Source organism: Ammospiza caudacuta, chromosome 1 (genome assembly GCF_027887145.1).
Source record: "Ammospiza caudacuta isolate bAmmCau1 chromosome 1, bAmmCau1.pri, whole genome shotgun sequence".
NCBI classification, from domain to species: Eukaryota; Metazoa; Chordata; class Aves; order Passeriformes; family Passerellidae; genus Ammospiza; species Ammospiza caudacuta.
The window spans coordinates 44274758-44302092 of record NC_080593.1 but is presented as its reverse complement, the minus strand read 5'-3'; the positions used below and the strand labels follow the sequence as shown (position 1 = coordinate 44302092).

The following is a 27335-nucleotide window of genomic DNA, read 5'->3' as shown; positions in this document are numbered from 1 at the left end:
ACAAGATTCACTTGTAGAATAAGAGACAGAAGTGACATTTCAAGTGATACTTTACAGATGCAGTTTGTCTTCTCATAGGTCATTTACCTCAAACTCCTGGTGGTTCCATGAGATAACATTAGCACTACCAAGTTCTCTGTCAATATTAAATGCTCTCATCTCAGACTCAAGAGTATCTCTCAGTTCTTCCCGTGTTTTGAAGTTCCAAATCAAGTTTGATCTAGCATGATCCTGAACAAATCTAAGAAAGAAGTTACATAGTTTAAACCCCTCAAAACATGATCTGAAAAGCAGACAAGATTCAGCTGGCAAGCTAGGGGAAATCATTAGCATTAATGGACCTTAATTAGAAGGCAGAGAGCAGTGGTCTCCAGGTTGCTACAGTAATTACAGTTGTTCACTTGTATACTGTTTTGATAGCCATGGAGGCCAGCCTAGACTAAAGCATGCCTGTGTCATCCCTTAGGGCTCAGTTTGCCATCTGCATGTAGTTGATGACAAGGAAACATGCAAGTGATTCACTGTAGGCCAGCAAGGGCTACAGGTAAACAATACAGAGTAGCAGACATGCTGTGTTTTAAACCAATAACAACATTAAAAAATAGCTTATGCAGTAAAATAGAAGTTGATGTCTTAAATGTCACAAAACAGTCAGTGGGCATTCTTTAGTAGCAGTTACCAACACAGCCTTTGGATCCAAAGACTGAGAATGGACTTTAGCACCAAAGGTTTAGGAACACAATCATCTTCCTTTCATGAAACTGTATTTGACATTTAGAAACATCAAGCAGTTAGGTTTATGGAATTCCCCAAGCTTGCTTACATTGTTTGTTAGACTAATAAAGCTTGGCTTGGCTAACACAATGGCTCTAGCCAAAGAGATGTATTTTTTTCAGATGGAAGCTCCTCCCTTGTAAACTTTGACAGCTGTAAGAACTCACGGGTAAGCAAGCTGCATTTAGGACCTGTGGCACTATTTGAAATCCAGTATGCATGTGCTTTCTCTTGCCCTGCTTTAAGCTCATGTTTGTTCCAATTCAAGTTACAACATCTTGAGTAGCTTACAGGCACCATCAAACTACAATACTTTCCAGTGCTACTTCACTTGGCCTTCAGCACCATGCAGATTTGCACCTGCAGTTTGTTATTTACTCTTCCTTTTGGTTAAAAGGGAAAATAATATGTAGTTTGATAATATTTCAGAAGCTTTCTAAATTCCTCCTTTGCCTAAACACAAGTGAAATCCTTAAGTATAGCTTAGGATGTTTTTAGTAAGTAGCTGTTCCAAAACACTTGCACTGTTTCAAGTCAGGCAGAAATTCAAAGTCACAGAAACTCAGAAGATATTAACAAAAATATCCAGCCAGCTAAGAACATGTATTAAATTTAGTATTTTCACCTGTAATAAAAGAGATCCCAGTTTGCTTCTATTTTTATCCTTTGGCGCCGTTTCCTTAATATCACTGGTTTTTGAATCATGTTCTGCAAAATAACCAAATTTCATAAGTCAGTAGAGGCAGATGTCTCCCATTTTTCCCTTTTAAAATAAAAGGCTATATTTTTTACACTCTTTCAAAAACCATACTAAGTTAAGCCTCATTAATAATGTCTCCTTTTCTAGTGAGTAGCAGCAACAGACTTTCACAAGTGTTATTTGCACTAAGTTAAATCATGCCAGAGAAACTTTCAGCTGTTTGATGCATCATTTGTTTAGAAGCAAGTTATCCCTGATAAAAGCTTAATTCCCACCACCAGAGGTACTCATCAGCTCCAAAGCTGATGGAGGTGAAAACTCATATGAAAAATGTTTTGCCCTTGAAAGGGAAGAAGTAGAGGGAGTCACAAAAATAAAACCAAGCCTGACTTGGTCACTGAAAGATTCCCTATTTTGATGAAGCATGAAATCACTGTTATCATCTACATGAGGTATCACATGCAAGCAGAAGTCTGAGCAACAGAGTCCACACAAGTGACAAGAGATATACAGACTCACCATATTGTTTCTGTCCTGATTATGAAGAAAAATTGGAAGAAAAAGAAAAATACATTTAACACCCCAGAGTCACTGAAGTAATTTAAAGTGGTAACACCAAACTTTCTACTACATCTTCCAAGCTACACTTGCACACATTTGCTGTGAAATGATACAGCTCAGAACTCCACACAGAAAAATGACTCTTTAAACTCAGTATCTAGACAAGTTGTTTAAAGTACAATTTGACCTTACATTGTTTTTCACATTTCTTCATTTCTCCTGTTTTGAACCTAATTCATCATTATTTCTCAAATATTATTGTCAAACTTCTGCACCACATTCTACATCAAACTTGAGCTAGATTTTCGTAAATTAAAGCTTATTGCTATATCAGAACAAGTACAAAGACAGGCATTTTCAATACTCTGCATTGTGCTTTTCATCCTTCCTTGCATGCACAACAGATTGTTTCACTTCCAGAATGCATAAAAACAAGCTTAGTCAATATAGTAAAGAAAGTTAAGGGAAACACCTCAGAATTTAGAGAGTTTGTCTTTTTGAACATGGCAATAAAACTAAAAGAAAAAGGAGACCAACAGACTCAAGCAATGCTTAAGCTCTCCTCTTACAATATCAGACCAAAACAGTTTTTTATGACTTCAGTCTCAATCATGACATTAGGTACAGTCTTGTGTTGCCCTTCAAGCACTGAGATACCTATATTCAAGTGAATCCCAAGGTGGTGTCCATGGCAGGGGAAATAGAACTTGATGATGTTTAAGGTCCCTTCCAACCCAGGTTAGTCTATGATTCTTCAAGAAGGTTCCATAGCTAAATTATCATTGGTGTAAAGTATATAATATTGAATGCAAAGAATATTCCATTTCTTTTAAATATACCTCAAAAACTGGTTTTGCCACATTTCAAGGAATTTTCTCCTCTATAATCATCTTACAAGAAATGCATATAAGCTGTACGGCAGTTTGATACAGATGGCAAAATGCCTAATACATATTCTGAAGGAATTCATTTGCCTGATTTACATTCTCCCTGGATCCTATTTCTAACCCAAGAATAGTAAGCACTAGAGAGTTTGCTAAAAGGAAGGAGAACTCTCAAATCAAAACAATTCTTTACTATTTCAGTGTGTGTTCTGACACTCAACAGTGACTTAGTCAAGTTACTCTAACAAAGACTTTCAAATACTTTTACCTCTTTTTGAGCTATGCCCATTCGATCTCTCCAGTGCATCAAGACTAGATCCACCTTCTCTTTGGCAAATTTTTCAACTTCTTTTGCAGCTTTTCCAGCCAGTCTCTGCCACTCTGGCACTTTATTGAACTTGCCATACTGATCCTGCAGAATAAAACCAATCATTTAGTTGTGGGTTATGTTTGCTGCAGGTCAATGCAGCAATCAAGTGTTTCTCTTACAAAAGTCACTAAGACAATACATCTATATAATGGAATAGGAAAGACAACTACAATTACTTACAGTTGCAATTTTTAAGTTATCTCTAACATGCATTCTGTCAGCATCTTTTTCAGGAACAGGATCAGCACTGTCAAGGTATGCCAGCAAACCTGGTGGCTAAAAACATTTAAAACCAGTGTAAACACACACAGGGCTAATTAACAGAAACCAACACTTTAGGTAATAACACAATTTCTTTAAATCAGGGTTTTCAATTTATATTCTACTCTAAAGTAGGTATATAAAGCTTCAGCTTTTTTTTTTTTGCTGTGAGTAGTAAAATGCCACCATCCTCAACAGAATTGCTTAACAGAGACATATTATTGGCTTCAGTACAGCAGAACTCTTGGCTATACGTCATTTCTTAAAGCAGTACTTAATGCACCTAAAGAATGCAGGAAGAAAAGAGTTGATCCCAGGGCAATACTGAGAGAATAACACTAGAATCCATCCACATCCTCTGATATGGACTAAATGTTACATGCAACATTAGAGATGAGACAGTCTTTTTTGACGAAGCTTTCCATAAGATAGTGTTCAAGATCAGGACAGTTTGCTCTGCCAAAAATGAAGGAACTGCTATTTTGAAATTAAAAGCTAGTAATTTAACAGATAGGATAATTTCTTACAACACTACTTATTGAACTAACTTCACTGAAGTAACTTAGGCAAGAAGCATTCAGGAAGCTGTAAGGGTGAAAGAACATATGAACGATCAGCATATGAACTAACAACATACAGATTTAACCAAGTTACAAGCAAACAAAGTTGGACAAGCAAGGCATGAAAGCATGGACAGAAACTCCTGATACCTTAATTTCTTATTGGCACAAGAAAGCATTAGAGACATGCTTACAATGTGTCCCCCCTTTAATCAAGAAAAATAAGTCAAGACTCCTTATTTTTAAGTTTTGTGTCAAAGTATCTTAAAAAGTGTCAGGAAAGTAACTAAATTTTTAGATTATGAGATGCTTTGAACCTCATCAATATCCTTTAATTAGCAGATGCCAGACTGCTGATCTCCCAGGCAAGACCTTCCCCTTGAAGGAAAAAGGGAATATGTTTACTATATAGACTGTCCCAACTTTGATACTGCAAGCTTTCATATTTTATTTTTTTGCTACTCCATATTTTGTTTTTACTTACCAAAATACGTTTCAACAAATTCATAGCAGTTTTGTTCTCGGCTGTCCAGAGGCCAACCAAATGTCTACTTAACTGCCTGAAAAAGCCATTGAAATTAACAAACTGCAAGTTAGTACTTTAAAGAGATTTTTAAACCACTAAACTGTCACCCTTACCATGCTGATGAAATGAAGATGAGCAAGAGCTTCGCACTCTTTAGTGAGCACAAAGCATTACATTGTTCAAGGATATGCTTAGCATGCTTTAAAGTGTTGCCTCTAAGAAGTTCCAGTGAAGTTAGTGGAGCAGCAGCAGCACATGCTTTTTGATCTAGACCTCAAAGAACACTTGAGCAATAGAGCAGAAACATCTAATAACCAAGTGTAAGTCTATCCAGCCAACCTTAACTTATAGCTGAAGTTAAGAGGCTAGAAGTCATCAAGAACTACTACATGCTCTACTTGAAGTTCTTAATACCAGTTATTGACTAGAAAATCCTTTCTGGGAACCTGCCTTCTATGCCAACTGATTCTTTCTGCCAACATTTGTCACTAGGATTCCACTGCACTGAACTGAAGCATTGCTACAAGCACATTATAAGTAGTAGCACCAAACAGAACTAGCATGACAGATGGTTTCATACCCGCTCTCTCCTGGATGACACACAGTGGCAACAAGCTCCACTTGTCCCTACATTCCTTAGCAACTCTAAGCACTTCAGCAATTCACAGCTAAAGCTTCCATAATCTTGTATTTGGGTGGAATTAATTGAATCATCACTCATCCTCCACAGCATACTCTCAGAGATCACAAGTTCTACTGACTGTTGTTTCAGGGAATAACTTCTGTGAGGAAACTTCTCTCTCAGATAGGATGGGTGATCCTAACTGCATGCAAGATGCCTAAGATGTGCACACCCATTTTTAACAGTTGTACAGTACAAGTTGAAACTTTTTACAAGTTCCAAACATTCTACTTGCCTTTTCTTTCCATGAATTAAAAGAAATAAAAATCAAAACTTGAGCCATTAACAAGTAACCAACACAAACCCACGTTAACAAAAAAATAATCAAGGGTTTATTAAATTGCTGCAGTTTCAGCTGAAGCTTGTCCTACTAAAACATACCAGCTGCTAAAGAAAATATTCTCCTGAAGAACTGCAACTTTTCTTCCTTAAACTCCCAATGTTTGCTAGGCCATTACTTAGAAATTTTTTTTTAAACATGATATATCAAGTGAAATGGACATACCTATTTGTAAGCATCCTCTGATCTGTGCTTATTGTAAACATAGCAGTGTGCAAGTGACGAGGTAAGGCACCTTCACTGAGGGCAAGATCTTGCATTTTGGTAGCAATCTCTTTGTCTCCTTCCTTTGGAAATAGGGCAAGATTATTACTAAGGAAAGAATCTTAGTTAAGCTGCTTTTATCTCAGTCTAAAGTTCCAAGGCCTTCTTGACCATCAATTATACCAACTAATATTCAAAAACCAGAATTTAGAGTATGATAGGTTTTAAGTGAAAGTTCTCAACAGCAACTGCTCAATGCTGTAGTAAAGCCATGGACCAGATAACTGGTAGTTGCATCCATGAGGACAGTAACTGAAGAGGGCAGGATGCCTGTCTCCCATCATACATCAGGAGGTTGTAGTAGCAGTACCATTTTCACACTGCAATTATAAATTAGGATTAAACAGAGAATGGCAGCCACACATAATTGCTTTTTGCTTGACGTTTGCTGACAGTAACCACTTAAGATTAATGGCTGCTGTTCAGTTTAGACAGCCACATGGGTAAGACTGCCACTCACTCAAGACACATTAGTTGCAATGAATAAGAAAAAGGTTTTGCAGCACTTTTACTCCTCTAAATTACGGGACTTTTAATAAACAACATAGTAACTTTCAGCTAACATTATCAGGTAGATAGAGGGAAATGTGAAGATTTGGAATACCTCTATTTCAAGTGTTCATTCACTTCCATTCCAAGAAAGTACTAGATGGATTTCAGATGCATAAGCCATTGTGATACAATGAGGCACTAACTTAAGCCCTGAATTTCAACCCAGAAAATGTCAAGAGTCAGTTAGCAAGGTCACCCTGCAACAATCATGAGCAACCCTTGAAAAGTATGGACTTGGCCCATACATTATGTGGTATGGAAACTTAAAGCCAAAGCAAGAACAGAGGCTGACATCACTAGTCTGCTCTGGGACACTACCGCTTACTAATCCCAGTCCCATTCCATCTGGCAATGCATCCCAGGAAATATGACCTTTCCTCCTTGAAGTACCCTCCAACATGCAGAAGTCTGGTGGCTCTGAGGTATGTGGCTGAGCTACGTACAACATTTACAGCCAAATCTTGACTGCAGTATGAAGACATGCAAGGCACTACCTAATGTCCCAACTCACATGCTTTCCAAACCCCCAAGTGTAAGACAAAGCAAGTTGCTATATTAAACCACTCACAATTAAGCAGGTGCTCTGTTCCTCACTTCCAATTTCCCCCTCCCCACTCCCCACTTTGAGAAGCTAATAAAACAAACTTCTCTTGGTAAGCAATTGCACTTCCAAAATAGACAATACATATTTTGCATGCTATCCCAGCTAACATTGATAAGATCTCACCTCTATTATTGCCTTCATCACCAAACCTGCTCCTTTCACAATTGCCATGGAAGGGTGCTAGAACAGAATGTTAACAAAAAAATTATCCAAGTGCAAAAATTGAAGATTAGATCATCTGTGATTCAGTTTCCTTAACTAATGTACATGGCTGTTCTACTTCCAATTCAGTTTTGTGAAAGCTAGCCTTAAGAAGAGTTCCTATCCTATATCTTTGAACAAGCATCTCTCATGCAACTCCCAGACAGAATTCCTGGCACTGAGCAGCAGTGAAAAGCTGAAATAATGCTGAGTAAAGTGGCTGACACAAGCTGACATTAATCAAAAGCAGAAGAAAATACTATTTTTACAGTAACAAGGCATTAACATTTTAGCCAAAAATGCTACAATCCTTACAGGTTTGTTACTGAAGAGGATGCTACTTTCGTTTTCTGACTCTTAACTCTCATTTACAGAGAAAGAAACAAAAAGGCAGAAAACTTGCCAATCAGGGGAAGATCTGTGCATCTGTTGAATCTATCCTAAAGTCCAAGTGGTATTTTACTGTGTTTCTGGAAACAGGTCCTAGGCAGTCTATTCTACAATGATGTGGTGTATCTTTCACTATAGAATAATCACCTCAATCTGATATCTGAAGGCAAAATAATAGGCCACTAAAACATTCACCAAGATAGAAAAGATTTAGGCACATTAACCATCTGAAGCCAAATCCAGCTTTCAGTAAAACTAGAAAAATTTCATGTTCACTGATTACCTGAAGCCTCTAATAATAGTGAAAAGTAAATCTTACCTGAAAGAGCTTAAATAGTGTTCTTCCATTAGATGCCACCATTTCCAGCAACATGTCAAACTGCTGCCCCTCAGTAGTCTCACTATATGGAGCACATAGGGCAAATGTCAGGAAGTCCAGAAGTGAACTAATTACTAGGGCACCTGTCCCATGATCCTGAAATTAGGAAGACAGGTATGTAACTCAGATAAAGCAGTCTGAGAATATTCATGATGCTGAAGGTGCTCTTCCCTGTCATAGCATTAAAATAGTCTGTAAACAAAAACTATGGGTTTAGAATATTCCATTACTCTGAGTATGGCACTACCCTGGTAAATAATTGGTTTCTAAGGCATGTTAGAGAGTCAAAATACTTTTATCTAGTTTAATCCCACAAATTCGAGTTTACACTATTCTTTTACTTAAAAAAAACATCCAGTTTTCACATTAAACATGCAAACATTTGTTGCAGGACATTCAAAATCTGTGGTATTGACAGCCATGTCCTAACCTGTCAAGATCCAATCTTAGTTAGAACAAACTTCAGTGCCAGACAGAGCTGTATTTTCAACTGTAGGTGCAAATACATTCAAAGATACATCTCAGCATGATAAAAGCATTTTCATTAAAATTAGGAAAGGCACTTAAGCTCAAATCTGTTTCCGAAATTTGACTTACCACATGGGAATTGAATTTCTCTAGTAGATTTTCTAGAAACTTCTTTGAAGAAAGAAGGGAAGCTTTGTTCAACTGCTCCTGCCTCAAGTCATAGTCATCATGCATGGGCTATAAAAAAAACAAGTATTCACTACACAGGAACATTTCAACCCTCAGTTCTTAACAGCTGTAATCCAAAAGCCACTCTCTCTACGTACAAAAAGTTCAGTTCAGTTCAAGTTCAGCAAGAAATCACTGTAAAACAAGTCATTCCATGTCTGAACACACTGCAAGTTGAATGGCAGTCCCTATTTCTACATCTTTCAGTAACCTGAAGTTCACATATTCCAAAGTGAAAGAACCTGAAATTTAATACTTACACACATAAGAGCACACAGCATGTCAATAGAGGCATGGGTTACTCCATCATTGTTCCTTTTGAGGGCTTTCACAACCTTCACTCCTAATCGTTCTCGAAATCTTTTGAAAGAGAAGCAAAACCACTAAGATAAGAGAAGAAACTAAAATCTTAAAATTAAGATGAAATCTAATCAGTGGCCAAGAAGGGTCTGCTCCTATTGCATTTAGCAAGCCAGTACCTTGATATTTTCATAAATTTGAGATTCCTGGTAGGAAAATACTGACTTTACTGTTAACATGCCAAGCACATTCATCAAAATAAAGATGTATCTGTGTAGTTACAGGATACTATTTATAGAGAAACTGAAATTTATAAAGGTCTCAGACAAAGTGCTTTTGTTACTCTTCCTGCAATTCTCTATATTATAGTTCCTCTATATTTCCTAGTCAGAAACATTTTAAAGAATCTTTCATTTTCAGAACAATAGACAGTTTTTCCGCTTCCTTATGTTATTTAAGACAAACTCCAAGCACTCTGTACATACTACAGAAGTACAACCTCCTGACACCATTTTATCTTGTGTTGAACTGAAGATAGCAATGACATCAGCATACTTTGAGACTGAAGAACTGCTTACTTCAAGGACAGATGAAGGTACATGTTAAAAATTATTCCACTAGGAAAATCATTAAACTGTATTTGCCTCAAGACAGAGTATTTAGCACAGGAAGAATCAGCTTCCCTTGCAAATGATTACCTGGGATTCTCAATTTGCACAAAAGCCTGGTGGCAGCCTCATACTACTGAAAACCATAATGTACAGAGTCTTACAGTCCTCTTCAGAAGGAATTCCATTTCTCACTTTAAAGTTACTAACAGAAATTCAAGGCCTATTTTCATCTACTACTTCCAAGCTTGAAGAGACTTTGCACTTACTTTGGAAGCTGAGTAAAGGCAAGGAAGCCTGCTTTTGAAGCTACTAGTCGTCTTACTGCTTGGAATTGGCTTTCAAGCTCTGCATTAGATGCTGCAACATCTCCCTCTTGGGAGAGCAATGCTGTTATGGCATTATTAATGAGCTTTTCCTTGTTTTCTGAGAAGAGTCCCTGGTTAAAAAATAACAATCATTACTTTCTTTCTGCATTAGCAACATCTTAAAAGGATGGGTAAAGGTTCTATTCTTACGTCTTGTGTAACTGCATGTAGGACTCCGCTGTAGGAAATGTTAGCATTGAACCTGAACACAGCATCTGCAAAGTTACCATCTGGAAAAAGACATATTAAAAGTTGAGTGTACAGTACTGACTCAATATCTGGATGGTTTAAAGAGCACTATAAACCCATGTAAGAAGCATTAGCTTACTTGGAGGAGCAGCCAAAAACTTCAGATGAAGGCTCTCTACTTCCTCATCCACAGGCATACTGAGTAATCCCCAACGCTGGCCTTTGTGTGTGGAGGTCATTTTCACACAGACATCTCTATTACCAGAGGCTCTCACTCCATCCAACAAGCTAGCCAGGAGAGAATCTCTGGATTGGGACAATGACACACAAATACAATTGATATCAGAGAAGTGGTGCCAAAGAAACAAATTATAGGAGAAACGGGGCTAAAAAAAAATCACATCATGAAAGGCAGCAATACCTGGGATCTCTTACTAATGCTACTGCCAACAGCTACACCTCTGGAAGAAACCACTAACTTTCAGTGTTCCTTTATGCACTGTAGGGAGAGAGCTGACTTACACCCAGTATAGCCAGCTGCAGCCTTTCACTAATGGGATCAGTTCTAGATTATCTGTTAATGAGTGACACATGTTGTTAGCCAATTCAGCCCTGGGCTTTCTGCAAAACCTCACTTAGCAGGATTAGACTGTATTACAACTGCAAGTGCACTCAGGGACTGTTCTGTTGCTTGTTTTAAATAGAATCAACTAAGACTGTCTCAAGCAGAGAGCTCAAAGGGTTCACAGCCTTCACATTTCCATATTACTTAGACTGTGCTTTCTTCCCTTGTTTCAGATATACTACTTAACCAAGTACAGCAAACACAGAACTATATTACTTAGGAGAAACAGGCTGTATCTAACTGTTCAAATCCTTTCACGTTCATCAGAAAACTTCTGGAGATATTTGTTTAAAGTTGGGATGAAGGTAAATGGGAGAGATTTAGTTCTTGTAACAAACCTTGATTTGTAAGTGGCAGACTGCTAGAACAGCAATGCTTTGAGTTAACCTTTCCCAAGGGTCAGAATTTATAGAAGCTGAGGAACTAGAAGTGCTACAGTAGTAACTTCCATTTGAATCTGTAATGCACAGAAGCTCCAGTTACCTTTCTGTTGAAGAGTATTTTCGAATTTGTCCTTTGATGAATTCAATGGTGAAAAGCTGGGGGTTTTCACAGTCACACACTATTGCAAATACCTGAAAATAAGGGACAAGGATCACATTCATGAAGTAGTGTTATTTAGCTACTCTACAAATTAAAGCTTGCATATACTATCAATTCCTCCCTTTTAGAGCCTTTACTTGAAGAAGTGGTAGTGAGAAAGAATGCACTTACCTCGCCTAAAGGTTTCAAAGTTGCAATGTTGTAGGTAGCTGGATCCCTCTCAACTAAGCAAGCTTCTGTAAGAGCTAGTATTCTTTTCACAGGTTCCTTGTAAAACAAGAGAGAGGCATGCTAGGAAAGAGAATACTTAGTGCTTAACAGGAACCAAGTATGTTCAGTCTGACAGTCTTACCAAGTGCCTAGGTGTTATTTTTTGAACAACAAACTCTGCTAAAGATGTTATAGATTCATCATTGCTGTACTTCCCAAAGCGAAGGTTCAAGTATTGCTCAAATTCTAGGGATTCTTTCCTTATCCGCAGAGAGATGCCTATGAAGTTGCCAGCATGGTCTATTGCACTCTTGATAATTTCATCCCTCTGCTCAGAGGCAAACAGGTGCTGCAAATTTTGTCAGGAAAAACAATTAACAGGTGAAAATTATGGCGCAGCTGAAGAAAATCACAGTGCTAGAAATAACCCTCCACTATATACCTAATGGTAGGGAATGTTCACAGCAGCTGGACTGGCCTTTGCTAAGTGCACAGTATAGACAGGTATTTATTACACAGGAGATCCACTATTAACTTTACATTTGCCTTTAAAAAGAAAATCTATAGCAGCTATTCCTAAAGGATACCCTGCTACACATTAGTGTGCCATTAAAGTTATGGTCTGCATGACCTGCCTGTCCACCCTTGGCAACTGACCCTGACAGCCTGGCAGGAGTGAGGACCCAGAGAAGCAATTGGGGCTACCGCTAGTGATCTTCAAGGTAAGGGCAGCTCTAGAGGATCAATTATACATTGCTAATTTTATGCCAAAGAAAAGCATGCTGAAATACAAACAACATGGAAACCCTCCTCTAGTTCTATTTTAGAGACTGAGGTAGCCATACCTAGGAATTAATTTATGGTTAATAATCCCTTTCAGCTGTTTGAAGTACAGTACACAGAAACCCTGTCATGATTTTAGAACCAATATTACACTGAAACATTTCCTAAGCAAAAAGCTGCTAAGTAATCAGATCACAGGTCTAAAGAGGCAATGGCATCACTGATCAATCTATTTCTGAATTGAATCCCTACATCAGTTAGGTAGATTAGTAACACACTATTATAAATTTAAGAAATGACAGGAAATTCCACATCCACATTACATTCATATTGACTACCTAAAAAAGTAGATATCCCACCCTTTCTAATTCTTAAACATGCAATACACACACACACAAAACTCCCCACACCAAAAAACATAACCAAACCCATACAACACCCTCTCAAATGTTTTAACTAATTTCCTTTCCTTTTAGGATCTGTCCCTAAGCCATGAGGCCTCACAACTGGGTCCCAAAGATGCACATATTTGTATGCTCCAACTATGTTGAAATTTCATTCTTAAATATGCAGCTATAAATATCCTAAGAACCATACCAAGATATTTTGATTTCATACTCACCAATCTACTAAACCCTCCATAGAGGATACAGAAGCCTCCCTGATAGCCAGTAATATCAACAAAGCCTTCAATATTTCTGTAGTCATAGGAGCACAGGACTTTATTTGTTGCAGGATCAATTTGGTCAATACCTCCAGGAGTCACTTCCAGAATCACAGGTTTCCTTGTATCACTCCAGTGATGCTTATAGCAATTATACCTCTGCAGGGAGAGCTACTTTTAGACATCTATGCACACTCTTTTACTACACAGCAGTAGTTCTCTACTTAGCTAGTAAGTTAAAAATATCACATAATTTCCCTTAATGCTGTTGTCTATATTAAGAACACTATGAAGCAAAGGAAAGTAGCTGTAGTTGACAATTGACAAGGAGGTCACAGCTTAAATAATGCACGTTGAAGCAAGAACCTAATCCCAAAAGAGCCACTCTCAAAGGAAGTAAGTTCTCTTGCTGCAGCAGGTGGTCTTCTCACAGACTTCTGAACACTGTGGTTATATGAGGAAATAGCATTTACACCAAATGCTATTATTCAGCTAATTAAATCAAGTTAAGGTAAGTTTGTCACTGTAGTGAAAATTTTTCATCTCCTGCAGTCACATTCCATTACAAATACAAACTTACTTTAGCCAGCAAAAGTTAGAGGTCTGTTCTAAACTACAATAAGACAAAGGGGATCCCCATATTCCAGCAGTGTTACTATGCTCATGACTGAAGATTTATTTTATTAAACACTTTAAATTACTTAAAGTAACTTGAAGCACTTGAAGTACTGCTGTCTTCTATGTCCAAAGGACAAATATGAAGTCCAGCTCTGTAGACTGCATTGCTTATTGCTGTATTACCACAATTCAGTGAATGCCAATCTTGTCTGTAATCTGACCTATAGAAATCCTTTTAGAAAGCATCAAATTTTCAGGATGTTATGCAGAAAATATTTAATTAGTAAGTAAAGCAAACATTGAGTAACATGAGTCAATGTTTTTCTCCTCTCCAGATAAGAACTCCCCATAGCTCAGCCCTGTATTTCAACAGTAACATTCATAGTCCATGTACAAGTATAAGGCTCCTGCCAATAAAAATGAGCTCAAATATTCCACTGGTAAAGAGGTTCCCACTGCTTTTGAACAAACTCCAAACTCCATTCTCTTCTCAAAGACTTCAGATCCAAATTCACAAAAGCTATTTTAGGTAGCACATATAGCACAAGCATAAAATACATGAACAAAGCAGAAATCTGAGTCTTTAGATCATTTCCTTAAGTGGCACATGATGCAGGTAAGCCAGACACTCACCCGTCCTGTGATTTTTCCTTCTGAGAAGTCTGTCCTGAATCTCTGTTTTAAAAAAAGTTAACAGTGAATGAATGCAAATATGACAACCTATCAATCTAGAAAGTCTACATTTAAGCTGACTCTGTTTTATGAGACTTGTATTAAGCCTCCTCAGAAGGCTCACCATTCCATTGCAATTAATATATTCAATATTTGTACCTTTACTCACTCTTCACAAATCATGCAGTACTTGCTCCAACTGACACTAGATCAAAATCATTAACATAACAGTTCAAAAAACTTGCCTTCCTACTTTGTATGCAGGGCAAGAAAGCATAATACACTAGCACAAATGGTAACTGAGTACTTACTGCCTGCTTGAAGAAAATAAAAATAAAAATTTTACCAGTGCTTCTGTAAGGAGTTCTGTTCTGTGCTCTGTGGAAAACTTAAGTGTCTCAGATTTTTTTCCACTCCCTTTGCGAAAAGTGAGATTAAATTCTGTTCCTTGTCCTTTTCCAACAGGAGAAATACCACAGATATCTCCATAAGGCCACTAGACAATGGAAAGTAATTAGGTTATACTGTTAGTAATTTTAAAGCTACATCTCCCCCTTTCAAAACGCCTTAGAACCTATAATAACCAAGCTGTAACAATGTGACAGCTAGCACACTACGTGACAGTATAAGCTTGAGCTTCCTCTTGGATAATATGCAAAGTAACTAAGTGTCCTGACTCCCTTCAGGGACACAGCTCAGCAGTGATCAAACTTACCCTGGTTCCTTCAGAACAGCACAGCCAAAAGCAAACTACTACTTGCTGGCCAAGGAAGAGAAATTGCCTAAAAGTACAAAACCCTACTGGGTATTTGTAGAGTTAGCAAAGGCCACAGACCTTCTGTTATGTGTACTTTTGTACACAGCTGCCACACCTTCTGGCTTTTCTGAGATCTTGTCAGACTAGATGGTTTCTTAAGCCTGAATGCCACTATTCACTCTGGATAATGGACATATGTCAAACATCAGCTTCAAAAATGACAGCTACCTGATTTGTAACTTCCAGTGTGTTGGGGTTGTATGTGGTGACGGCATGGGTTCCAACTGAAAAGACTCGTTTATACCTAGAATACAAAATAATGTTAAGTTTCTCCAGAAGTCACAGGAAAACCCATGCTGAACTGCAAAAATGATGTTAAGATCATTAAGGTTTTTGTTAGGAAATGGATATGGAATTTTCTTTGTTGGAACTTGCAGTTTACCCTTATAACATGTTAAGCTCTTCAGTTCTATATATCCATAAAGGGGATGTACAAGTTAAATACTACTAAACAGATTTACTTATGCATACCTTTTCCTAAGTTACTGGCTAAGGCAGGATCAAAGACTCATGGACTTGCACTGAAAGGTACTACTAGACCAAAATAAATTTTAAGAAGGCTAAACAGGTAGGGAAAAAAAAAAAACAGCCATTCCTGCAATAGTCTAAAGCATCCATCTGAAGCTGTCTCAGCCAACAGTTTTAACACAAAATCCAACTTACACAGCTGTTCACAATACTGTACCAAGTCAAAGTACTACTATGGCCAAGCCTAATTTTCTCCATCTTGAGGGAAACCAAAGCTACCAAACTCTAGAAAGACTTATATCACCAAAGCTACAGTCATTGTACATTGATATCACAGATATGTTAACTGTCACAGGGCTTAAAGAATAGCAAGGTAGTTGTTTGTGTTTCAAGTGTATCAGACACAAGCAGCAGTGAGCTAAAGCTACAGAATTTTGATGCATCAAGTGCAAAATCAAAGCCTTACCATGGCTTCATTTCCTAGATAATTTCCAAAATGTACCCTGAACAAACAAAGACTCTTTACATATTTCTGAATCTGAAAGTTTTGAAACATAACTAAGCAGAGTTTGAAACAGCAGGTTATTAATAATAGCTTATTACTTGCACAAGCCATGTTCTAGGGTGCTTCCATCTGGAAGCCATCCGGCCCAACAAGAAAAGCCAATGCTGAAGCAGAGCCAGTACTAGTAAGTATTCTCTGACAAAACCAATAGCATCTGAACATGGATGCCTTTCTTGAACTTGAACCAAATAAAAATACTTTGGCTAGCTGTCCACATTAAAACTGATTCAGTGTAGGAATTTAAGTTTCAGTTCTGGGTAAACCGTGGGTTTGCTTAGAAAAGATATTAGCAACCAGATGCTTAATTAATCTGAATCTGTGCCATGTTAGACTGCATCAAGAACCAGCAGATCACTCCTTCCATCCTTCTCTGCATTCTTGTGCTGCAGTCCTTTCTCCTCTCTCACTTGACAGGTCTGCAGCACAAACCATCATTTCTGTATAAAGTCAAACTTTGCATGGGCATCAAATATATTCAGAGCAGCTCTCACATATCCCTTATAACAGGAAGGTCAAGAGCATCCATCTGACAGTCAGGCAATCTCACAAACTTAATACCCTTCCAATTTCCATTATTATTAAAACAGTGCAAGTTGAAGCTTTACTGGCCCAGAGTTTACTTTAGGAATTAAAACAAGTGCTTATTTTCTTCAAAGCTTAGGAACATCTGTATTGAACTGATTGGCCCCCTTAAGGATGTTTAACATATTTGCAAAACCTATCTGTGTTTTTCTACATAGTTGAAATTTCCTTATTTAAGATGCAAGTCAAGGAAGTAATGAAGTAATGAAGCAGAATGTTTGAAGCTACTCTAGCTGCTAATAATTCCACTATATTCAGCCTCTCAAGGAACGCTCCAGTCCTTAGTGCATAAGAAGAAACACACTGTTCCCTCTCCTCTTGTTGCACAATTTATATAGGTTTTTCTGTCTTTTATATGACCTATAAAGAAAACTCATTTAAGTTCTTTAGAACAGCATACCACAAGTAATAAAGCTCTTTATTACTTGCTCAAGGTTTTGTTTACTTACTGAGCCGACTATGAGCTGCACAGTGCTTTGTGGCAGAGTAAGGACTTGCAACCACTACACGTAACTGAAGATCAGCTTCCAAACATCATAGCCCCTTCCTTTTCTCCCCTTATGCTCAAGCCTACATTTCAAGATCTGGAAAGCATTTGTTATCCAGCATTCTTAATATGTGCTGGGATAAGGAACACAACACAGAACAGCAGTTTTGCTGAGTTGCCACTTCCCTTGTTTCCTCTCCCTAGGTAAATTCAGAAGAACCAAATCTTGTTTCATGAACAGAGGAGATTCAGAAGTCAGCTCTTACATGTGGCCTACTCTTGTTCATAACTTCACCTATAAATATTTAAGAAAGGTATTCATACAAGAAAGGACCTGAAGAGTTTACTATTAATTATCTCTCAAACTACTCTGCAGTACCGTCTAATCCCAGGCTGTTTTGAGAAGAGTTGAAGCAAATGTCCTCTGACTCAAGAAAAGGCAATGGCCTGTTCACTAGTTATTTCAAAGCACTGGAGAAATCTTTTTAATCACAATGAACCTGGCAGATCAATTTCATACCACCACACCCAACAAAAAAAATAAAAAAAACTTCGTTAATTTTACAGATCTACAGAACACTGGAGCATCATCATGTGCACTACTGGAAAATACTTTATGGACACACAGAGCCCATATTCAAAATGACTAATTCTATGAGTAGTCAAAATGATTCAGGCTCATTTAGCACCACACATTCAGTTACTGTTTTTTTTAATGTTATACATAGATTATACTGAGAATGTATAACTACAAACTGAGTGGACTAGAAAATTCAAATAGAAAATTACTAAAACCCAAATAAACTTCTGTTACAACAAACAAGGGGCAACTACTTACTAAATACTTCTTTCCCCCTCACTACAAAAGAATTAACACACCACTGAATTTTTAAACTAAATCTGTTCTAGACTTTAGACTTAGCCTGAAGTTCTTTAAGAATTCTATAAATGTACCAGAACATTACCATCAAGGTTCAAGATCATAACTTCAAGAGCTTGCTTCAGGCTCTTTAATGAGAGGAATTCTCCTTTCCTTCTCAGTACTCCCAGTCTTTGATAGAATGAATGGGTCAGACAAAAAAAATCAACCAGTTTCAATTTACTGATCAAACAACAGATTTGGACAATACCTCTTCATAAAACCATTAGAATCAAGCAGTACTCCTGTTCTCAAGGTGCAGATAACCCACTCTCTTTGTTATGTTGATTTTTGGATAGCAAGGAAAAACTCATTCTACAGAGATACTATGCATCTGAAAAGGGACAGTGGGTGAACATACCAAATCAAGTTCTGTAACAGCTGACTTCGGACACAGCATAACAGATATCAGTTATGATAACTTAGTGGATAATTTTATTAGACATTCCCAAGCTTTTGCAGACAGAAGCATCACCAAAAATTTATTTTTAGATCCAAGACCCCCATTAAAATCAGGTTAATTTCTATTGGCAGAATTCTTCAAATTATCCCAGTTAATAGTTTAACAGATAATATGTTACACAACTTAAGTGTATATGTACACTAGTAATCCTCATGAATTAAAGTACATAAAACACTACTCCTCCATAAAACTATTCTGAGAAGAAACATTTCCATCTTAAATTTAGTGGTTTATATAGTTAGCTCAGAGGCTCAGAACCTGACGAGGTCGGGTGGTCCATTTCAGAGCTACACTGCAGTGTGGGAACATAAGCAGAGGAAAGCTAAACTACAATGTTACAAATCCAAACTGATTCTAGTAAAGATACATTTAGTTCAGACACTGAGCAGCAGGAGCCTTTAGTTCAATTTTCATTCATCATTTGGATGAAGTTAAAACTATGCACTTAAATCCAGTAACAGAGGAAAAATGTCACACAAAACTTTAAAAACAAAAAGCCAAAATTAACAAACTTCAAATCACTTACTTTCCCCTCCATGAATGTTTTGTTGTGTAGAAACAAGCAAGATCTCTGTTTTCTCTAATTATATTCATTCTGTGCCAAGACCTGAAAACAAAGGAGACATCCTGTTAGCACTCAGGATTCTTATTTAAAACCAAAGTTCACCAATCATTGATATGCTTTTACAAAAAGACTTTGTTTTTAAACTTGTCTATCAAACAATACCTGGACCAAGTTGCACAAGAATTATTAGTTTCTCCACTGCATTTGTTACACTAGCTATTCCTTAACAGTAACAGGTTCCAGTAAGTTATGTCATATTTTCCATATTACAATCACTCAAATTTGAATGTGCAAAAGTGAAGTGAAAGTAAAGTACATTTTATGTCATCTCCAAAATGCTTTACTCTCAAAAATTGTATTATATAAAATTATTTAAGTAACCTCTACCTGTAACTCTAGCTAAACCAAAGTTCTACTGCAATTCTGAAATAAACAGTAAGGAGATACCAGATACATAGAACCGTTTGTTTCCCAGTCTGAATCAGAACTTGAGGTTGAGAAACTTACTAGCTAAGCATTATGACTGAAGAACTGACTAAGTACCATTCCTATGCTGTAAAAGTTTAAGCAATCTCACCACTAACATCATGACATGCTTATTTCACACAGAGGGAATATCTATTCCCTAAACACACACACAGAGGAATTTAGTTAAACTTCCCCATAATTGCTTAAGTAGATCATTGCTCTAGGAGTTGCTAAGTTCTAAGGAATGCTTCTAAACACTACTATTTTCAATGCCTGAAACAAATGCATGTTGAGTAGTTAGGAAATTAATCTCCCTCTTATTTCACTATGCTGTTATTGCATATACAAGGAACTTAAGCAGACATTCCCTGATTAAGTACAAAAGTGAAGTTGTCACTCTCCATTTACTGCTACAGCATTAGCTATATTTTCAAATGTGTTAAATCAGGATTCCCTGTAACTGATTGAAGACTGGTATTACCCTCAGATTCACACCAATAACACAGTGGCATCCCCAAAATACCACACACTAACACTGGTCTGCAAGAACACAGCTTGCCTGAAGCAACTCTCAAACAACCCAATCCCAGTCAGTGCCCCACTCAAAGTTAAGTAACATCCCATTATCTTTTACATTCATCTAACTCTGCTTGACTGGGCAAAGGAAGATTTCTTATTTTGAGATGGACAACCTGCAACATTAGCTCATTGCTAATTTCTACCCTCTACGACTTCAGGTTATTTTCTTTCTGAGCAAAGGCTATAGCAGTTATGGAGTCATGAGCATGAAGAATGGATAACCTGCTCAAAATGAACTCTAGAATTCCTTCCCTCAGGTGAAGAGCCAGCACAATCAGCACTAGCTACTGAAGGAAACTTGAAGTACTGCCTCTGGGAGGAGAGAAGAGCAGTATTTATGTCTTTCAATGACTCAGTGTTCGAGTCAAATTTTTAGAGTTAATATTCCAATGACTCGTAGCAAGTTAAATTCTCTAAAGCCAGTTTTTGGAAACAAAGGGCAGGATATTCAACAGCATCGGACAGGGAATTGTCCAGAGGGTTGTACTCAAGCAGCTGCAGTCAATGGCTCAGTGTTAAAGTGGAGATAGTGACAAGTGGCATTCCTCAGGGGTCGAGACTGAAACTGGCACTGCGTTAACATCTTTGTCAGGGATATGGACAGTGGACTTTGCAAGTTTGCTGATGACACCAAGTAGTGTGTTGCAATCAACAGGTATGAGGGAAGGGATGACATTAAAGGGACTCTGACAGGTGGGAGAGGTGGGTCTGTGTCTCACAAAGTTCAACAAGGACACATGCAACACCCTGCAGCTGGGCTGGGCCATCCCAAGCACAAATACAAGCTCCGTGGAGAATGGCTTGAAAGCAGTTCTTGAAAGTGACTTGAAAGTGTTGGTTGATGAGAAATTTGACACAACCCAGCAATGTGTGCTCACAGCCCAGAAGCACCTTCTGAGATGCATCAAATGAAAACTGGCCAGCAGGCTGTGTGAGATGACTCTTCTGCTCTGTTCCACTCTTGTGAGACCCCCCCTGCAGTACTGTGTCCAGCTCTGCGGCTCCCAACATAAGAAGGACCTGGCCCACACCTTTTGCAGTGAATCTAGAGGAGAGCCACAAAGATGGCCAGGGAGGGAGCTGGAGCACCTCTTCTATGGAAACAGGCTAAGACCTGGGTTGTGCAGCCTGGAGAAAAAGCAGCTCCAAGGAGAACTTAGAGCAGCCTTTCAATACCTAATGGGACATACACGAAAGCCAGAGAGGGGCTTTGGGCACGTTGTGACAGGACAGAGCAACAGCTTTAACCCTTTAAACTGAAAGGCAGGAGGCTTAGGTTAGATGTTAGAATTAAATTCTTTATTGTGAGGACCAGAATAGGCCCAGAGAAGTTGTGGATACTCCATTCCACCAGCCCTGGAAGTGCTCCAGGCTAGGCTGGACGGGGCTTTGAGCTGTTTGGTCAAGTGAAAAGTGTTCCTGCCCATGGCAGCAAGGTTGGAACTAGATCATCTTTAAGATCCTTTCCAACCCAAAGCATTCTATGATTACTCCTGAAGTTCCCATTTTGCTTGGGTTAAGAACTGTTATTATTATTACCATGGATAAGAATCAAAACAGTACACTCTATCCAAACTACACAGACCTTACTGTACAGTAGCATACTTTAGATCTGGTAATTTTGTTTCAAAGTTATCTTTCAGAACAACATGCCACATACTCAATCTTCACGCCCCTCTTTCAAAGCCATTTTCTTGACATTGACTAAAGTATTAGTAAAAATAAAATAAGAGGCTTATAACAAGACTAGCTTTACTAAGTACAGGATTAAAAGATCTATTTATCTGTAATTCCAGTTTCACCAATACCAGACTCCTCTGACCAGCTCTATTAGGTCTCCCAGACCTGAACACCACTTGCTCTAGAGTATTTAAAGCAAGATGTTCTCAAGGTTGCAAATATCTACTCCCAATAATACAGAACTAAGAAACATTCATTTATGAGCTACCAGCAGCTTCCAGAAATTTTAACAACAGCATCTAACTAGGATCAGGATACTGATGCATGAAGTATCATACCTGAAGTGCAATAACAAATTCACCAGGCTGCTTTTTTTTTTTTAGCTGAAAATCACTAAAATCATTTAACTTTCATGCTTTATTCACTGTGCTTCTGGACAGTGATTGCAACCATCCCTCCCACTGAGAAGACCACCACAGGGGCAATATATGCTCAAGTCCAGCAACAATTAATTCTTGTACACATTTTCCAGCAGTTTAACAGACAAAAAAGGCTAACAATAGCCTAGTGTTCTGAGCTGCTGTGGTAAAGCCCAGCAATTATTTACTGGTTGTCTTTGATTTCACAGTAAGAACAAGATTAAAAAAAAAAAAAAAGTTCATATCAAAGGCAACAGTATTTTCAAAGAAACCAAGAAATTCCTCTTCCTTCACTCATTCCAGCAGAACCAGTGTGGCACCTCTCTTGTACTCTCCACAGTGTCATTCACTGTAATTTTAGCACCTAAGGCAGTATAACCATTGACTTTGCAGAACACATCAGGCTTTACCATTAACCAAGTTTAGCCATATTGTCAGTGTGAGCTATAGTGGCCTGCTTAGTTATATATTAATTTCCTAAAATAAGACAACATTCTTGTTACCTTTACCTTTTCTTCCTCCATTCAATAGACCTTTAAAAAGTTGCCTGCCTTAACACAAAAATGGAGTGAAATTTGTTATCTCACTCATAAGAGCCCCCAGGACAGTAAGGCACTAACTTGAGCAATCATCTTAATGCTCTGGGGTACCTAGGAGTAGAGAAGTCACAACTTCAAAGGTTATTTTGAATACTTTGCAGCACAGCTATTGCATTTCCCATACTGATGGCTTTTAAAGGTTTGATACTAGAGAAACACCCAGTTGTTCTATTTCCATTGGAGCAGAGGCAAAAACTCCTTTGAAAGTAGCAGTTTGTAAACATGACTTTCTTGGTTGAGAGAGGGCATGCTGAATACAGACTATAGTCAAACTATCCAAGGATTCTGCAGGCAAAGTATTGTCTACAACTTGCAATTTCTTTTGGGAGCCTAACAAAAGCACTCTCCAAAATATCCCCTGGATATTTTAATCAGCTTTTTCACAGGACTGAAGTTCAACAATACTTTCCTATTTGGTTCCTGTAGTACTGTAAATAGCAGTGAAACAGCTTTAGGGGAAGAGCTGAAACCACATTTTTGAGTGCCTCATGTACCAGAAATAGCAACCCTTTAAACTAAAGGGCCTGAACTGCTTCCAGGAGTCTCCCTGCCTCAGAGTTTAAGCTACACAGAATCATAGAATAGTTTGAGTTGAAAGGGACCTTTTACACAATCTATATTCAACTTGTATGCACTTTCCACTTTCCAGGATTTCACATTCTGTAGACAAAACTACCATCTGGGAAAACAATCTATTTCAGGAAACTGAGACAAGTCAGTCTCAAACCAGCACTTGTGGAGTCAGAAGAAAAGCTGTGACCTTGCAGACATCAAAGCAAGAGGCACAGCTGTAGTTACACATAAGTTTTCTTCAATTTATTAAATAAAGTCAGAAGTTTGGACATGGGTTCAAAGTTTAGTGCAGAATTCAGATTGAGTTTTTTTCCTGATTATATTATCTCTCTATTATTACAAAGCCTCAATATCTTTTTTAAACTAAGGTTTAACAAAGTAGGATTCAGAGCCCCACACAGGATTATTATTCTTTTCTACTTCAGGGAGGAGTAAAAAAAATGCTGATAAGAAACTGAAGTTTCTTGGGCAAAAGAGGAAGAGAAACACAGATAAGAAACTGTGATTTTGTTTTAAAAATTTATTCCAGCACACTAGTAAGAACATTAGCAAGAGTTCCTGGAAAGTCTTTACTACACAGAGAGTCATAGCAAGCTCAAGTGGGACTTTTCTGAGAGACAGAAGACATAGTATGAGCATAAAAACAGAGTGAACTGGAAAGCAATGAGAGCAAAGCACTAAAAAAATCCCTAAGGTTCTGTTATTTTGTGGTTCTACACACCTGCCTGCTAGCTTAAAGGTCTGGAGCCTGATTTCCAGTCATCTACACCTCTGTAGCTTTAAAGCCATTATTTAAATAAGTGAGTTTTCCTGCACTGAAATGTTTTAGCTGCCTACATTTCAGCCTCCTCTTTCATTGCTGTGGTCACTAAGTGGCAGAGTTTTGCCTTCAGACAGATTCTTTCTAACAAGCATTAATTTTTCCTCTTCCTTGAACAGTACTCTTCTCCTAAAGTACTACAGCCTAAATAGCTGTGAAACAGATTTCATCTGCAGTGTAGGAACTCCCAGTCCTTTTTGTAAGAGGGGAAAGAGAGAAGATCTGCCAGATCCTTAGAAGAAGCTACATGCAACCTGCCTCAGTGATAGCAGCAACCCCACCTTCAGTGCCCCAGGACAGAAAGAGGCTGAGAATTCCAGCTTTACTGCAACCATAAATGACAGTGACAACATTAGAGCCCATCCTCCAGGTGACCCATTCCCTCACTGAGGATCAGTGCTAAGGATAAGAAAAAGTGTGGAAGATTCTGGTTTTCTTTTAAATTTATATTAGCATTCTGCTCTACCAGTGAACCAATCTGATTCACCAGCTAGACAGGTGAGTATCAGAACAAAAGCATATACTCACTAAGGGAAGGAAGAAAAAAAATATTCCTTTCAGTCATAGGTTAGCAATCCTGTCATATTTCTTCAGAATAATGTTCTGTTTTATTAGTGAGGCAAGAGAGTTGTTAATTTTTTTGACACAAGAATAGTGTTTTGGAAGCAAATCAGGAAGCTAAGGAGTTGAAGGTTAACACTTCAAGACATGGTTGAATGCCAGCAGAAGAATTATTAAGTCAGTAAGTTTCACTTACTGAGCTTCAAACAAGTTAAAAGCAAAGTCACCTCCACAGTACAAAAAACAGATCTGGCTTTAAAGACCAAGCCTCAGCATATCACTTAAAATCTGGAAATACAAAGTGATTCAGTCCTTCAGGAAAGTATGTGTTTGGAAACTATGAAAAATGCCACATGACACCCAGAGAAGCAACAAATACATACAAAATAAATCTTTCAAAAAATGTGTTCCAACAAGGCTAAAATACACAGGGACAGAAATGCAACTTTGTCTCCAAACACTCAGGTATTTGCTGCAAGTGGAAAAAACTGTCAGAAATAATAGAAAGGTGCCAGTAACTTCTAGTTAAGTGTTCTGGCACTTGGCTGCCTATAGCAGGCAGGAATTAGACCAAGCTGCACATTCATGAATTGAAGCAGGCTGGAACCAAGCATAATTTTCACATCTGTAATACCAGTCCTGTTATTTTGATTTTATTCATCAGACTGTTTGTAAACCACCTTCCTAACTCAATCCTAAAATGAAACTCAAAGTCACTAGCAGTCCCTTCAACAGCCTCCTCCTTTCCAACAGATCTCACTACAGGCAAGTAGCCTATGCAGACAAATCTAATAATCAACAAAAAAAGTCTTCAGCTTCAGAGAACTTAAATTCTAAAACCAGGAATATTTTCTGAAGTGCAGTATTATCTAACCAGTGCTAAGTAGCATGAAACAAAGCAGCTATCTACTGAATTTCATCTACTCCAACCATCACAAGTCTTATTCGTGAAAGAGCACAGGAGAAAAAGAGAAAACAAATTTCAGATCACATTAACTTCAAAAGCAGCCACACTGCAGAGATTGAGTGCATTCACAGGAAGTCTCTGAATAAACTTCTATGTCTGTGTTTTCCCCCAAGCAGAATGCTCAAGCACTCCCTCAGCTTGAGAGCACCAAGCTGAAAAGAGAAAAAAGACCTCTCTCTCCCAAACTGAAGTGCAAAGATAACATTTTAATGGCCCACAACTCAGCCCTCAGTAGAAGCACCGTGATGAAGGCACAGGCTTCACTCCACAGGAAAATCTATCCCAAAGACTGCTGGCAGCTCATCGCAGACAGAAAACCATCCAATATGACTGCTTGTTTTGACTTTCAGAAAACAAAAAGCAAGATAAAAGCATGCATGGAAGGAAATCAAATGCTCTTGGAAAAATAAGAGCATTAAGGGTAGATTTTCTGAAAAGTGCATCTAGTTCTGCTCATGCTCTTCAGGCACACTGCTAGCACTCAAAAAAGAAATAAAATCTCATCTCTGTGAGAGCATATCTCTGCCACATCTCTCCCACCCTTCATAAATTATTTCCCAAAGCATCTCCTGATGTGTATTTTGATCTGAAGGCAGGAGGAGGAAAATACCGTGTCTTTTCTTAATGGACACGTCAATGCTCTTCTAAGAAAAAAGACAAATTCTGCCCGGAGGCTACAGAAGCCGCATCAGGTGCGGAGCACGCCGAGCAAAGCGCCGGGCGGGCAGAGGCTGGAGAGCAACCCAGCCCTCTCCTGTGCCCGGATACAGGAAGCGAAGGCAGGGCTGGGGCGGCTGCTGACAGGTACCGCGCTGGGGCCGGGGGACGCCGGCTCACAGCCCCAGGCCCCCACGGCTGGGGCGGGAGCGGGGCTGTGCCGGCGGCAGCATCAGCCCCCGGGCGGCAGAGCCAGCGCTGCCCCAGCCCCGACCCCGCGCCCCGCACGGCGCCGCGGGCCGGGCGCGCCCCCTGCCCGCCCGCCCGCCCGGCCCCGAGCAGAGCCCGGGACCGTGGAAGGAGGCGGGGGCTGCTGCCACCGCCCCCTCGCCTCCCCCGCCGCTGGGATTTACCTGGCCGGGGAGCCCGCGCTGCCCGGACCTGCCCCCACCAGCAATGCGCTTTCCCGGCGATAAGGGCGAAGGGGCACGGAGCGGAGCTCTCACCCCTCACCCTCCGGCCGGCCGGGCGGGCGGCAGCCGCTACACCGCTCCCGCTGCCTCAGAGCCTGGCGCTGGAGGCCGCCATCTTAGCTCGGGCAGCGAGACCGCCCCCTCGGCGCAGTCGCCGTGCGGCCCGGGGCCGTCATGGGACGCGGTCACCTGATGTGCTCCGCGCTGCCTCCCCCTTCCCGCCGCACTCCCTCCCTCCTTCCTTCCTTCCTACCCTCGCCCCTTGCCCTGCCCTGCCTGATTCTGCCGGGAACCGGCATGGCTCCGTGCGCAGGCGCCGCGCCGCCGGGGTGCAAAGTGCCCGTCGTGC

The 27335-nt window shown here is 39.2% G+C and overlaps 1 protein-coding gene across 2 annotated transcripts in view; it reads right to left on the bottom strand.

Moving 5' to 3' along the window:
* The window catches only part of DNAJC13 (DnaJ heat shock protein family (Hsp40) member C13), a 56294-nt gene extending 29172 nt beyond the window's left edge, over positions 1-27122 (bottom strand). Inside the window, exons 1-23 of one of the 2 annotated variants that reach the window (XM_058820556.1) lie at positions 26927-27122; positions 19152-19232; positions 15310-15385; positions 14671-14820; positions 14286-14327; positions 12993-13193; positions 11730-11936; positions 11549-11644; positions 11318-11409; positions 10349-10515; positions 10171-10250; positions 9922-10091; positions 9005-9104; positions 8646-8753; positions 7989-8144; positions 7202-7258; positions 5824-5945; positions 4595-4670; positions 3470-3565; positions 3188-3331; positions 1994-2008; positions 1400-1482; positions 88-241 (exon numbers count right to left, since the gene is read on the bottom strand). In XM_058820556.1, the coding sequence (XP_058676539.1) occupies positions 88-241; positions 1400-1482; positions 1994-2008; positions 3188-3331; positions 3470-3565; positions 4595-4670; positions 5824-5945; positions 7202-7258; positions 7989-8144; positions 8646-8753; positions 9005-9104; positions 9922-10091; positions 10171-10250; positions 10349-10515; positions 11318-11409; positions 11549-11644; positions 11730-11936; positions 12993-13193; positions 14286-14327; positions 14671-14820; positions 15310-15385; positions 19152-19219 (2460 nt within the window). In that variant the 5' untranslated portion in view covers positions 19220-19232; positions 26927-27122. The remainder of the gene's footprint in view (positions 1-87; positions 242-1399; positions 1483-1993; positions 2009-3187; positions 3332-3469; positions 3566-4594; positions 4671-5823; positions 5946-7201; positions 7259-7988; positions 8145-8645; positions 8754-9004; positions 9105-9921; positions 10092-10170; positions 10251-10348; positions 10516-11317; positions 11410-11548; positions 11645-11729; positions 11937-12992; positions 13194-14285; positions 14328-14670; positions 14821-15309; positions 15386-19151; positions 19233-26926) is intronic. The other variant, XM_058820564.1, reaches the window with a different exon arrangement.
* Between the last annotated feature and the right edge of the window lie 213 nt (positions 27123-27335).